A 14,668-nucleotide genomic window follows, 5' to 3' on the forward strand; every position below is an offset into this window, starting at 1 on the left:
TCAGTGTATCACTCAGTTTGGTGTATCTAGGTCTGTCTATGGGACAAGTTTTCCATTAGAATGCATCTCTAATTTGTTTTTAAGCTTGCCTGGAATGACTGTCACTGTTTACTGTAGCTCTAATACTAATAATAGTTTGCCTCGGGACAAGAACACTTGGAGACTTTTCTGTGGTGTCGATTCCTAAATAATCTTTCTTGGTATGCAGCCATCACTGGAAGACCAAGAAATAATGCATGTAATTTGCTGACCAAAAAGGATACCGGACTTACTTTTGAAAATCAAGCTGCAGTCCAGGAATTCATTTTGTGAAGGTTATATGACTTATGTCTGGTTCTGTTGGATACTTGACAGCAAGCGTTGCAGTCACGAGGTCATCTCAGTTTCAACGTGCTATATATATGTAGGGTATACGTAAAGATTGTAACTGCGAGAAATCTAACTTGTAGCCCAGTTTTGTAATACCTATTGATTAAAAATATAGAAAGCACGTTTTGTTCATTTATAGGTTATCAATGTTTGGTTGTTTTCATGTATACCGATGATTACTTTTTGCTGCTTGGATTTGTGAGAAATTTAGTTTACTGCTGCTTCAATGGATGTTTAGTTTTGCTCGCGTACGCATGTTATCCAATGGTTTTGTAACTTGGCCAAGCATGTCCAAAAATTCTGAATCAACTGACTCAGTCCCTTCTCTGCAAATCATTTACTGATTACTGGTGGCACATATGTCGCAAAGACTTGCCCAACATCCAAATCAAACCGGTCGGATCAATTGAAAAGGCCAGAAACCATGCGGCACTGATTGGTTTGGTTCGTTTGTCCAACCTGAGAACCAAAAAAAAAAAATTGTATTCTGCTTCTACCGCGCATGTGATTAAGAATTACATTAAGAACTTATTCCAAAAAAATTGTAACAAAAAAAAAATCCATTTAAGAACCCCATTTAAGAATTACATTAAGAATTTTGCTAGTAATTTACACTCTTATCCCAACAATATATGTGCAAAGTGTAAGAACCCCATTTAAGAATTACATTAAGAATTTTGCTAGTAATTTACACTCTTATCCCAACAATATATGTGCAAAGTGTAAGAACCCCATTTAAGAAACCAACTTACGATTGCGAGTATAATTATTTGTCACATCCATTTCACAGGCCGATTTCCGATGGAAGAAGCTTACTAATAGACTGTTTCATCGGAAGGACTAGTTCCCAAAAAAAATTTTTTAAGACACCCAGTTTTTTTTATGTCCACTTCAATAGGTCACGGAAAAGTGTGATTGGACATATCCATACCTCAAATTTTGAAGTTCTAGAAGAGATGACAATTCCAAAACTTTTTGGGTATCGTCTAAGCCTGTGTACTATAGCACTACAGAAATGTTCGATAGGTTGTTTTTATCAAAGAAAGCTGATTTACACTACATAAACAAAGTAAATACATATGAACGCTAGGCTAGGCTCTGAACTCTGAAGAACCGTTAACACAGGACCAGGTACGCAAGTCTAACGTGAAAAATGAAATCTTCATACTTAAATATAACAAATAATTGACCAGATAATGTTTGCAATTTCCAAACAGCCTGAAGGCCATAAACCATTGAGAAATTTCTGTAATAAAGACTTTTCTCACAATGCATTCTTACTTTGAAATTAAATTTGTGCACAAGAAAAAGAGATTAGCAAACATTTCAACTAATCATAGCAAGAAAAAAGAAAAAATAATCTGTTAGACCATGGGCTCTCTATGATGAGCATTTTCTTTTAACATTCCTGCAAAAAGATGTATCTGCACTGTCCATCCCAAAGGCAGATTTTAGTGATATGAGATTGCCCCCAAAGGGTAATGCTCTAAAGAAAAACTCCCCAAAGATCTTACGTTTGTCTATACTGAGAAACTTGTGTTGCTGTCAGCATTGTAAGTGACCAATTTGTCTTTATACCGTAGTAAAATTTCACTATTCTTTTGATACTTTATAGGCACTAGTGGAGAATGATATGCCAAAAAAGGACCTAGTCTTCTCTGAATAGAAAAAAGTTTGATCCAATTTTTCATGCCATTGTCATTCTTCATCACCCATATGTCGATAAAATCTAGAGAGGAATCCACCAAAGAAAGACACTTTTGTAGCATCCCCAGTGGATAACATCCATGGATGTACTTATCCAAATTCACGACAACTGACTTGGGTGTTTGGATAACTCCAAATTCTTCACGCCCCAAGTCTAATGACACAATGAGTGGTGCAACACCCGACGACTTGCTATTGACGCTGACCCAATGAAGAGAACCATTGAGGAATACGTGCGAAGACTCTTCAGAGGTGTTTCTGAGAATGGTTGGCACAATACCCGTTGTTCTTCTCCAAGCATTGCAACCTACGCTAAACATCTCCATTTCACTCATGATGGTTTTACTTTTACGCGGCACATAAAACAAGAGTATTACCACCTTGTATTCCTTTTTGCAGACATCGAAACCGAACCCATATAACCTCTTAGTAATCGTTCCGCATGATTCAGGAATTACAGAGTTTGGGAGCTGAAAGTGTTCTTCAGTAATGGGGTTAACAATATGAATATTTAAGCGACCACATCGGATAAGGAGACAGTAACGATCAGTTGATGTTAAACATACAAGGCCACTGCATGAACCTAAAACCAAAAGTTCGTTCCAGAAGCCCTTGAAATAGTTGACAATAGTTCTTTTACTAATCCTAATAATGGGACGGTCTTCTCTGCGGTTTTCATCCTCATTGTATTCTACAAAATATAGTTTGTCTCTATCTGGGACAAATAAAAAAAGGTCACTAGTGTCTGAAGTTCTTGTAGATGAAGAACTGGTCTGCATGGTACTAGAAAATATAGAATCAGAGGCTATGCTGTGCCAATATTTACATACACACCTGCATCGAACAATAGAACTAACTGGCAATCTTGAAAAGATATCAATGGCAATGTCATGTGGTAATCTGTCCATCTCGATGGAGCCTATTCGTGGCTTTGGATTTGAAGTGTAGGAAGAAGAAGAGAATGGCAAGTGTTTTTTTTTTTGCTACAAACCAGGATGCAGAGTTGATGTGGTTACCAAGGGAAGGGCTTCGGAGTTAAAATATGAATATGAAATAAATTTGATGCCCTTGCCGGAAGTACGAATTGTGATTTGGAACATTTGGAAACTATTTGATTCAATAAAACTCAAAGCTTGATGCCACAACTTAATTAACCAGATTCCTATTTCTACTTGCACTACTGAGTACTTATACTAAGTTGGGTTCGTAATGCAACACTAATCAATTCCAACTTTCTAAACAAACTAAACTTGCTAATCTGATTAATCTCCGTTTATTAGTTCCATCATCTGAGGGCGCCTGGCTGCAATGAAAATTATTTGGACTAATGCACTACTGCCCCCTCATATGACCCCTCCCTGAAAAAATCCCTCCGTCCTTGCTGTCAGACAGAACATAGTGGGCATTCCCTACTCCCTCAAGATTGAGAGAGATCGAGAGCGGTGGCCATTGCTAAAAGCTATCTAGGTCCCCTCTCTTCTCATAGCTCTACAATGTGCAACTTCTTGAAATGTTTTGATTAAAGCACAAAACGTCACATGCAACTCGAGTACTTAACGTGTTTTTTTAACATATGACCCTAAAACCCCTCCCATATGATATTATCAAATGTTCTTCTCTCCCTCCTATGGATCTTCTATTGAATCATAAACCTATCCGATTTACACTCAGTATGATGTGTTTATTTATTTTATATATTACAACTGGTTGAAGTTTACACACAAGTAGTTAGCCCATACCACTTACTTACAACTTAGAGAGAGACAATCTAGAAAATATATATTTATACATGATCGTTAGATAATACCATAAATGTATTAAAATTTTAATATAGTAGGATTTAAAACTTAATTACATTTAATCTAGTAGGCAAGGCCTACCAGAAGCAGATTAAATGTAATGATAACTAGATATGTTTTTAAGTATATGAAATATGATGATAACTAGTTTTGTTTATAAGTAGTTAGTATATTGCTCTAATGTTGATTAGTAATATGTAGTTTTATTGTGTTCCTGATAAGTTTGTCTCGACGATAAGTTATGTTGTCAGTTGAAATTATTATGTGTTATAAAAAGAAAGTGAAGTTTAACTAGTCTGTTTTAATTAATAAGACTTAATTGAATAACAAAAATAAACATTTTTCTTAGGAATGCTAATAAGTAGTTGTATATATTTGAACTTTAATTTTGGTTTCTTATTTAAGATAGATATTAGTCAAAACTCACTCAAGTTTCAGAAAACGGTGCAACCTTAGGGTGGTCGAAGAGTTCCTACTTGGTAAATATTGACTTATTCTAATCACAATGTTTTGACTTGATTGATTTTGATTTGATATCTTTTATAAGTGATTATTGTGATTGTTAAATGATAGCTAGGTTGATAAGAAGTTGATTGGTTGAATTGAGTTATCTATATAAAGTTGTTGAAATGTTGTTATGTTGATAAGAGGTGCATCTGTTGATATGGTTTTGAAGTTTTGTTAAGTTGAGTTGATAAAAAAATTATATGACAACATGTTGAAAAGCTGATCCCATATATGTCGATAAAAACAATTGAATTTTAATGTTAAGTTGGTTTCATTATATATGTTCGTACGAATAATTGGTTTTGTTTCGTATTAAGACGTTGATAATCAACATTAAATTTCTATCTGTCTTGATTTGATTGTGAGGTTGATAATCTTTACCATAATTGATCTCATGACTACTATTTTGTAATCTCGTTTTTGTTTTTAATCTATGAGTTGATGTTTCTGATTTCACTTTGTTGATCATGAATTTTACTCTATATATTAAAATTTAATTTCGGTAACATTTTGTTTTTTATTTTGAAGAAGCTAGGGGTTAAAGTAACCCTAACATTTATTGATTTCTAAACCTAGCTTTAAACAAGATTTTTGTTAATTTTTGTTATTTGTTAAGTTTATTTTTATTTATTAAGATTTTTGTTATTTGTTGATCATGATCATTAATTAAACATGCATTTGCTTATAGTTTAGATCATTTGATTAATATTTCAAACAGATCTGAGTGAGTTACACACATACATAACTCGATCTAAACAGACTCAATTCTTCTTGTATATTTACTCTACAAAATTACCTCTAACTCTAACTCTGACCCGACCCTATTGGCTCTTTGACTCGACTCGACTCGACACGACCTAATTTAATTTTGACTAGACTCAACATGACCCAATTTAACACACTTTGTACTCCGTAACTGGCATAATATCGACTGCAATGTCCAAACGGCCGAACACTGCCACCAAGGCACACTTTGTCCAGACTATTATATATGAAAAAAATAGTATGCATGTTTTTCTCGCAACTACTCAGAACTCTTCTTACAACTGGCATAATATCAACTGCTTCTTGCAACTACTCAGAACTCTAGGTGACAAATTAGTCAAACCGCCCTAGCAAATTTGAAAGCTATATTGTTGTGCCAGACATATTCTTACAATATTGAGAACTAACTCTCGTATCCGATCGATGCCTTAGAGAGAGGATGATGACACCGTCGATGTCATCTAGGTCTGAAAGTTTATCAACGAAATTGTTCATTAGATTTGCTTCCCTCAGGCGTTTGAGCTTGTTGTAATTGAAATGAGGATCAATTTGGGATTTGCCACAGAACAATTAATGAAAATACCATTTTACCTGCCTTGAGATTGAGCTATAATCACTTACCTACATATATGAGACATTGCTTCACATTTTGCTCAATATTTCCTAAAGATTATAAAATGAAAAAGGATGTAAAGGGGTGTTTTGGATTTCTTGTTGGGACCGAGTTCGCTTCTGAGCGAACTGCCTACGTATCCTCTTCTTAGTTTTTCTCCTTTTTCTTTCTTTCTTGGGAGAGAGGAATCAGGCCCGACGTAGTTCAATCAGGTGGTATTTATAGGCTTAGGGAAGGATCAATCTAGAAGACACGTGTGTTTATGCTACACGTGTAAGGTCGAGATCGTGAATGAGTGTCGAGCTGGTTATATTATAAGTCATGCACTCATTGGGTGTTGATGAGGTTATCCTTATTTTCCGGGGATGGGTAATGATTAGCCCTGATGGTTATCATTACCGGGTATGCCTCGCCATGTGCTCGCATCTTGAAATATCTTCGCCCTCCTTTCTCGAGGGTCGCTCTTTGAGGTCATTGCATCGGGTGTTCTTGAAGGAGCTGCTCACAGTTCGGTCTCGAGGGTCGGCGTCCTGAGTTCGCTTACATTGCACGCGAGCATAATAAGATATCGCTCCCCTACATAGCCCCCTCTCAGTAGAGTGTTTATGCCATAGGAAACATTATGCTGAGAGAAAGAATGTGTGGAACGTGAGCGAGCTGTGGTGGACGACTCGACTAGGACGACATGACTTTCGAATTCACGCATGCTGATGCTTTGGCGGGAAAGGGAAGTTATGTCGTAGCATGCACGCGGACGTAATCGTAGTAGTTGGAGAGAAACGCGTCGCCGCATTATTCGAACTGCTGAAAAGACACCTTGGAACACGCGTGCGGGCTATAGCCTAGGGTCAGAATCATAACTTTTGGTAACCCGAACAGCGGTTTATACAAAATCAATTTGGGACATTGAAAAGGCATTGCGTGTTTTCTTCTTCCACAAAAATGCAAGCTAGGGTTCCTCAGGTGAGTGCTTCTGCTGCTCTTATCTTTCCATTTTCAATTTGCTTTCCTCCCCGCCGCCGCCGCTTTTGCTAAATAGGTAGGTCATCATAAGGGTATAGGGTTTCAGCTTGAGTAATTGGTAGAAAAACGAAAACTTGCCATAATGTCTGACTCTGATGACACTCGATCGGAGGAGGTCCGAGAGATATCCTTGAGTTGTGGAGAGTACGAGGATGAAGAAGTAGTGAGTGTTGGTGTAGAGGTTGATTTGGAAGAAGAGGATAGGATAGGTGAGGGTAATGCCCGATCTAGGTCAGGAGGTGACATGGCCAGTACGTCAGGTCGAGGGGATATGTCGTCATCAAGCGATGTGCCCCTTAGAAGTGTAAACCGTCGTGCTGCTAACTCGTTCCCCGAACTGAGGGCAGCATATGGGATTAATGTCCCTAACCTGGAAATATACGAACCACGATTGAGTGAAAATGTTCGTAGTGAGGGGTACAACCCCCGAATGGTGGAATAATAATCTGTGAGGGCGGTGGAGAGAGCGATATGCACATACCGCTTCGAAACCGGTATGCGACTTCTTGGCTTTGTTGAAGTCTCCCCGTCGGTTCAGAGGTAACACCGGCGATTATTTAAGGTGTTCGACCTGCCGAATCGCGAGTGGGGAATATGACATAAGGTATCCGACATAGTGGAACACTATGTGGTAACGGCGATCGGGGAACATGAACTTTAGCTTGCGCACCATGACGACGCGCTCGGCTGTGGATCGATGGAGTAAGCAATGAGGCCCGGACTAAGAGGCCGTTGTTGCTAGTTGGCAACTACCGTGAAACGGGTGTATACCGCAAACTAGGATTTGTAACATATCCGTGGGTAGGACATTTATCCGTTGTTTCTTGTCGAACGTTTGATAGTTACTCTAACAGTCCTTGTTTTACTTTGATCGCAGAGTTTTCGTGAAGAAGAAGCGACCGATCGTGGGGAAATAGAGGTTCGCGGGTTGACTTCGTGAAGAAAAGCAAGCGAAAGCCTCGGGTTGCACACTTTTTGTGGAAAAGGGTGGGCCCGCGATCCGAGAAAAAGGAAGGCGCAAAAAGACCGAAGCTCGAGGTCAAATAAGGGAAGAGTCGATGGAGGCGCAACGAAAGTAACTTAGTAACGCGCGAGAAGAGAGGCAACGGGCACATGGCGGTCTTGGCGACCGCTAGAGGTGGTACCTCCAGAGCGGGAGGATCGAAGCTTCCACCGAAGGAGGTTCAATCGATACCCCCGGGAGTTGGAAACGGTGGCTTTCAATCCTCGAAATGCGAGGAGCAGGTCGGAGAAGAGGCGCCACGACGCCGAGCAAGACGCCCGCCCGAACCACGAAAAGTAGCGCCGCACGCCTTTGAGAGCTCTAAGCTACGCGGGCGGTTCTGATGGTGGCCCAACCGGGCTATGGTTTCGCCCGGAGTGGAGCACGACTGAAAGTCATGGACTTGGCCACTTTCGGGCCGGTCTAGTGCGCCCTCAACGGAGGCGTGAATCCAGTCCACTACTAGCGAAGCGAAAGCTCCACGTAAGGCAAGTGGAAAAGCTGTTATGGTGAGTGACGACTTAGAGGGGCGCCGTGGTTCCCGGATGAGAATGGGGTGCAAACGAATCGCGGAAGCCGGCGGATCAGAAGCTTCAGATCGAGTAAGATATCGGGTTGCCTACTAGAACAGATAGCTCGATGGCAATCGCAGGGAGCCGATGATAAAGGGTCGGCCGATAATCCGAGGCGAATGGAAATTGCCCAATGTTTGGTATCGGTCTATCTTTGTTTGATGTAACCGCTCCAGATATAGACGCTATTGTGTTGTGGCTATTAACCATAATGCATGTATTTGCAGTACCGTAAGTGGGTTTCAAAATTGAAGGAGAGATTGCTAGCAGCGGAGACGAGATAGAGAGACGGTGGTGAAGCTGTCTGATGAGCTGAAGAACGTCCAGGAGGCCTCGAAGATGGAACGCGAGGAACTGGAAGGTCTGAAGAAAACTCATCAAGAGCTGAGTCTGGCCAAGATGTTGAAAGACACGGAAGCTGAAGAGCTGAGGCAAAAACTACAGGGAGCTGAAGAGAACGTCCTGGCAGCGACTGTGGAGATTGGTAGGTTGAACGATTATGCCTTACACTGCAAGAAGGTTGCTCAGGACGCTACCAAAGCCTATGATGTTCTGGATGCAGATTTCGTGGAACTGGAGGCCGACTACAACGCTTTGAAGACAGATCATGCACGCTGCACGTCTTACCTCGGGGTAGAACGGGTGCCAGGAGGAATTAATAGTGCTCCTGTTACTTCAGAGGTTTTGCCCGCGACTGTGATATCGCGAACTGATGCTACTGTGTCTGATGCATTGATGAGTTTAGAGCTGGATGGAGTATCTGTGATAGTGACTGGTACGGATGCTGAGATTGATGAATCGCTTCAGCCAAGAGAACTAATTATGGAGCCCAGAGGTGGTGATTTGTAATTTTGCTTTTTAGTCTTTGTCGCCTTATAAGCCGTGATACAATAGAGCCGGGTTTCCGGGTAACCCGGCGCCTGTCTTGTTACCTGTATGCTTTAGTACAAAGAACGACACTGTGCTCCGTTAAATCTTTGGGTACTTCGTGGTAACGAAGTTATTTAGCGGGTTGATTTCCCGAGTAATCTCAAAGAACCCGGTTAATGTATTATTTTGCTATCTTGCTAATATAGATCGGTGCTTGTGCGTATGCCATGATTGTTGCTTATTTCTTTATTCTGCTTGCTCAACTATAATTGTGTGTGGTGACGGTGGATGTTGCGAAGAATGGTAGGTATGTTGTAATGACAACTTCTCGACGTCTGGCTGAGATGTTTGCATGAGCGTCATGTTGTTAAATTATCCGCAGCCTCGAGGTGGTGCTCGTAATGTGGGGATCGATCGCCGGGTTTCACCTCGGATGCAAGTCGAAATGCTTCGTGTTCAGTGCCACTAACAGCAGTGTTCCCGCGCGTGCCTGACACGTGGAGGGATATGAGCGGTTCAAGGAACGTAATGATGGCAGGCAGATGGCGTTTGGCGTCTCAAGATAATTAAGAGGCTTTAGGAAAAGACGTTTCCTTTGAATAAAAACGGCTTATCACGCACCAAGACAAGTATTTGCTTGCCTTCTTCCCAAAGCTTCGGTCCTACTTGCTTGCTCGCTTCATTTGTCGCCTCTCCTCCATTGCCGCTTTATCCGTGTGCGCTTATTCTCTTCTCGCGAGGATTCTCTTGTTGATAAAAGGTTGGGGTAAAAACTATAGCTCGTGTGACAATGCGCTTGTGCTCTAGGTTGTTATCATGGCGAGACGTCGTCCAGTATGCGAGGGGAAGGAACAACATGAGGGAAACTTCTCCGCTGATAATGGAAGAGATGGAGTTTCAACCGCACGTGCATGGTGATCGCGGGAAGAGGAAAGTTGATGCTGTAGAGACGAAGAGTCATAAGCGTTCTAGGAGGGCTGGGCGTCCCACTGGCGGCATTGTCTTTAGGTCGCCGCAACGGGTAGGCGACACTGGTCGTCACGCTGCGGAGTGTAGCGACCTGGGGCAAGGCCGCCTGGGCCATCGGTGAGAGCTCGCCCCGTCCCGCCTTGGTGGTGATGGGGGAGCGAAGTTCTACTACGGGAGGATCGGAAGAAGCGTATGGTGAAACGCCGATCAGAAGCTTCCACTCGGCACCCATAGCGACGACCGGTCCCGGGCGGGATCGTCATCAATGGTGACAAGGCAGAGGTGAAGGATGAGGACATGGACACGCCATCGGGACGATGGATATGGCCGCTTGTTTGGTAAACTCCGCATATACCGAAGTTGTTATGTCATTTACTAAGGCTTAACCGATTCGTTAACTTGCTTCATGCAGTTTTTGCGTGATATGACAAGCTGAAAGATGTTGTACAAAATCGCGGAGATGAATGGCAACCCTCACGCCGAGCTAGGGCGTATGCGAAGCCGCGTGGGGGCGCATAAGAGAAAAGCTGGATTTGATGACGACCAAAGTATCGAACGCCACTGCGGAGAATGCCGCGTTAGTGACTGACGTGACAGAGTTAGAAAGGGAACTAGCTGTGGTGACTGCTTATGCGAAGAAATGTCGGGAAGGTGGCGAAAAAAGAAGGCGATAATCGAAGCCCTGTATCGCCTATGCCGCGCTGGACGAAAAGTATGACACGCTGAGGAAAACGGTTGCTGGCGATGAAGGAGGGAATGAGATGCGTGTGATGCTGAGGTCAACTCGGCATACTGCTTCGACTAGCGCAGCCCCGGAAGATAAGCATGTCATCACTGAGAATCGATAAGGTGATCTTCATTTGACTCTGTTAGTCTTGAGTTGTAAGTTTCGTTCACATTTTTCTCTCTTATACGAGAGTCAACAATAGAGCTGTGTTTTTCAGCTTTGCCCGAAAGCGCATTCGCCATTTTATTCAAGGAACCGGTTTCCACGAAAAGTGGCGGTTCCACACTTGGTTAATTTTGTAATGATCATCGATCCGATTTCTGGTAATCCCAGCCAGACGGGTGGATGTAGCCGCATGATGCATGGTTATATAATCCGATTGGAGATGTTCCGTATGTATATTGCCGTGGACCGGTGTGTGATTAGCTCCGCTTAGGATTCTAGTAATACGCGTCCCGGCCTTGTGGTCACCCTAGAAATATAGGTCGCCGACGGGGATGGGATTGAGGGGTCAATGGATCATGCGGGCTCCAGGAGCCGATCGCTTCATGGGGAGCGCTCGGTGTAGTCAATCGTAGACATATAAGTCATCATCGATAACAAGACCACAGAAAGCGTCAGAGCCCGTAAGCTCCGAGAGCCAGTATGCTTTCATGGAGAGCGTTCGTGTGTGGTCGATCCTAGAAATATAGGTCCTCGACGCAACAAGACTTGGAAAGGCTGTAGAGCACGTAAGCTCCGAGTTGTATGCTTTCGCGAGAGCGTTCTCGTGGTCGATCCTAGAAATATAGGTCCCTCGACGTAACAAGACTTGGAAAGGTTGTAGAGCCTGTAAGCTCCGTGAGAGTATGCTATCGCGGAGAGCGTTCGTCGTGGTCGATCCTAGAAATATAGGTCCTCGGCGTAACAAGACTTGGAAAGGTAGAGCCTCGTAAGTTCAAGAGAGTCTGTATGCTTATGCTGAGAGCGCCGCTCGTGTCGCGGCGGTCAAATCGGCCGAGAATGGTGGACCCAAGAAGCGTGTTGTTTATCTATGCCGCCGTAAACCGGGTTGACTTGTCACTACAAGTAAGTAGATTATACCTTACTAGCTAACCCAAGAAACGTAGTTTTCATTAATGTGAACATAAAGATATACAACGGAATATCGCCATCGGTAAAAAATTTCGAGATAAGTATTCCAAGGGGCGCAGGCAATATCTTCCCCTCTTGGGTTCTTAGCCAAGATGCTCCATTGCCGATGATGATGCTCCACGATGTAGGGGGCCTTCCCATGTGGGTGATAACTTGGAATCGCCTTTATGCCTTTTTTGAGCACTAGGTCTCCGTTGTTGAAAAGACCTAGGATGAACTCGCTTGTTGTAGGAGTTCTTCAGAGTTTGCTGATAAGATGCGACTCTGATGGCGACTCTGATGGCAGCTAAGTCCCGCTTTTCTTCCAACAGGTCGACTTCTCGTGCTAACACGGAGTCGTTATGTCCTGACTCGACAAGTTCTGATCGAGTCGTAGTAACTGTTAGCTCGGTGGGAATTACGGCTTCTGTGCCATAGCATAAGGAGAATGGTGATTCGCCGCATCGATCTAGCTGTGGTGCGGTGAGCCCAGAGAATATTCTCCAATTGATTTGGCCATTGGCTCTTATTCTTTTCAATCTTTTTCTTCAAGTTTTCCAAGATTGCTTTGTTACCGGGCTTCCGCCGACCATTACTCCGAAGCGCATCGCGGGAGTAGAAAATGCGTGAATGATCTTCCACTTGGCTAGAAACTCTTTGACCGCTCGCCGCTTTGAACTCAGGCCCATTATCCATGACTAATGTGTGTGGCAAGCCAAATCTGGTGATGATGTGGGTCCAAATGAAGTTTCGACATGTGACTCTTTGACGTGTGCTAAAGGAATAGCCTCGACCCACTTGGTGAAGTAGTCGGTTGCAGCTAGGACAAAGCGAAAGCCCGATTTTTTCTCGTGGGATGAATGGGCCCATAATGTCCATGCCCCACATGTGGAATGGCTTACCGCGGCTCGCTATGCCGACCGTCGGTTGAAAGCGTGTTGATGATATTGTACAAACGCTTTGGCATTTGAGACATTTGAGGACATATGCTTTGGCATCGATCTGCATCCGGGGCCAAAAATATCCTTGAGAGATGGCCTTGTGGGCTAACGAGCCACCACCGGCGTGATTTCCACATTCTCCTTCGTGGATTTCTTGCAAAAATCAACCGACCTTTGTTCCGGGTAATGCACCGTAAAGCGCGGGCCTCCAAATGGATTTTCTGAACAATTTGTTATGAACCAAACAATAACGCCGGGCTTGGTAGGGGATCCGCTTACTTTGGCTTGGTGCACGCCCGTCGAGCGGCGTCTTGCGTCGGATATAATCAATGATGGGTTGCATCCATGCTTGACTCAACTGAGTGGCGGAGAGAGGAAATAGGTCGCTTATCATCAAGGTGTGGTCGACTTGGTATGCAGGTCGATCGACGACTTCTATGAGAATTTGTCGGGGAACGCAGCTCGGTCCGGTAGCCAAGTAAGCTAAACCGCTCAAGGCGGGCGGTTCTCCTCACGCAAGAAATGATGTATGTGTACCGCTTAAAAGAAGGCAATAATCGATGAACGACCAAGATACTTGGAAAGGTTACCTTCATGGGTAGTGTACTTTTTTGCAACCCCGGGCGAATCGACCGGTTAAGTCACTAAAGACTTGATCTCTTCGACGCCGAAGCTGCAGCCACATCTGAAGTCCCCGATCGACCCTCGTACTCCGCCTCATTGTTCGAAGTGGCAAAGTCGATGCGAAACGGACTTTTCCATCACCGCTCCATCGGTGAAACTAAGACAACCCCGATGCCGCTGCCGCCGGGATTGCTAGAACCATCTACAAAGAGAGACCAGGTGGATTTGATGTGCTCCTTCAAATCTGGGAGGTCGGTCTCTTGTTCCCAATTGGGGTCATCAACAGGGAAATCCGCTAAAAAATTGGCAACGACCTGTCCCTTCTGGGAAATTCGTGGTACGAATTCCAGGTGGTGTTCGCCGAGTTCTTCAGCCCAAACTGCCATTCGAGTAGTTTTGTTTTCTTTGTGGAGAATTTTCTTCAATGGGAGGTCGGTAAGAACTTTGATTTGATGCTACCAAAGTAAGGCCTGAATTTCCGTGTTTAATATAACAAAGCAAGTACTGCTCTTTCCAGGAAGGAGTAATTCTTTTCCGCTGTCGTGAGTGTCTTGCTTGTGAAGTAGATCGGTTTTTCTTAATTGTTTTCCTCTTTGAAGAGAACTGAGCTGATTGCGAAATCGGATATTGCCGGATAGAGCCCCGTGAGTCTCTCCATCTACGTTTTAGCTAAGACGGGCGCGGTGAGGTACTCTTTGAGAGTGGCGAATGCTTGATAGCACCGACGCATCCATGAGAACTCTCCGCCTTTTAAGGAGTTGCAAGAACGGTCTACACTTATCGGATGCCCTTGATATGAATCGGTTGAGTGCAGCCACCATGCCCGACAATTTCTGTATTTGTTTCTTCGCGGCGCGATCGGGCATGTCTAAGAACGCCGGATCTGGTCCGATTCGCCCGATCCCTCACCGAGACACTTGATACCCTAAAAAACTTGCGGAGGACGCCCAAAAAGGCATTCCTCCGGATTGAGTTTCATTCCCGCATGACGGGCGTAATCGAGAGAACGCTTTGCCAAGGTGGGCGAGGTGATCACCGGCTTTCTTACTCTTGACGACCCATATCA

General features: G+C 43.6%; 1 protein-coding gene across 1 annotated transcript; it reads right to left on the reverse strand.

Moving 5' to 3' along the window:
* Positions 1–1,889: 1,889 nt before the first annotated feature.
* Positions 1,890–2,984, reverse strand: LOC147508598 (F-box protein CPR1-like). The gene has a single exon (XM_086597386.1). The coding sequence runs from the start codon at positions 2,982–2,984 to the stop codon at positions 1,890–1,892; it is 1,095 nt and encodes a 364-aa protein (XP_086453512.1).
* Between the last annotated feature and the right edge of the window lie 11,684 nt (positions 2,985–14,668).

This window comes from Coptis chinensis, chromosome 3, assembly GCF_015680905.1.
Source record: "Coptis chinensis isolate HL-2020 chromosome 3, ASM1568090v1, whole genome shotgun sequence".
In the NCBI taxonomy this organism is placed as follows: domain Eukaryota; kingdom Viridiplantae; phylum Streptophyta; class Magnoliopsida; order Ranunculales; family Ranunculaceae; genus Coptis; species Coptis chinensis.

Coding starts and splice junctions, on each gene's coding strand:
- LOC147508598 (XM_086597386.1), bottom strand. CDS start 2,984: ATGGACAGATTACCACATGACATTGCCATTGATATCTTTTCAAGATTG.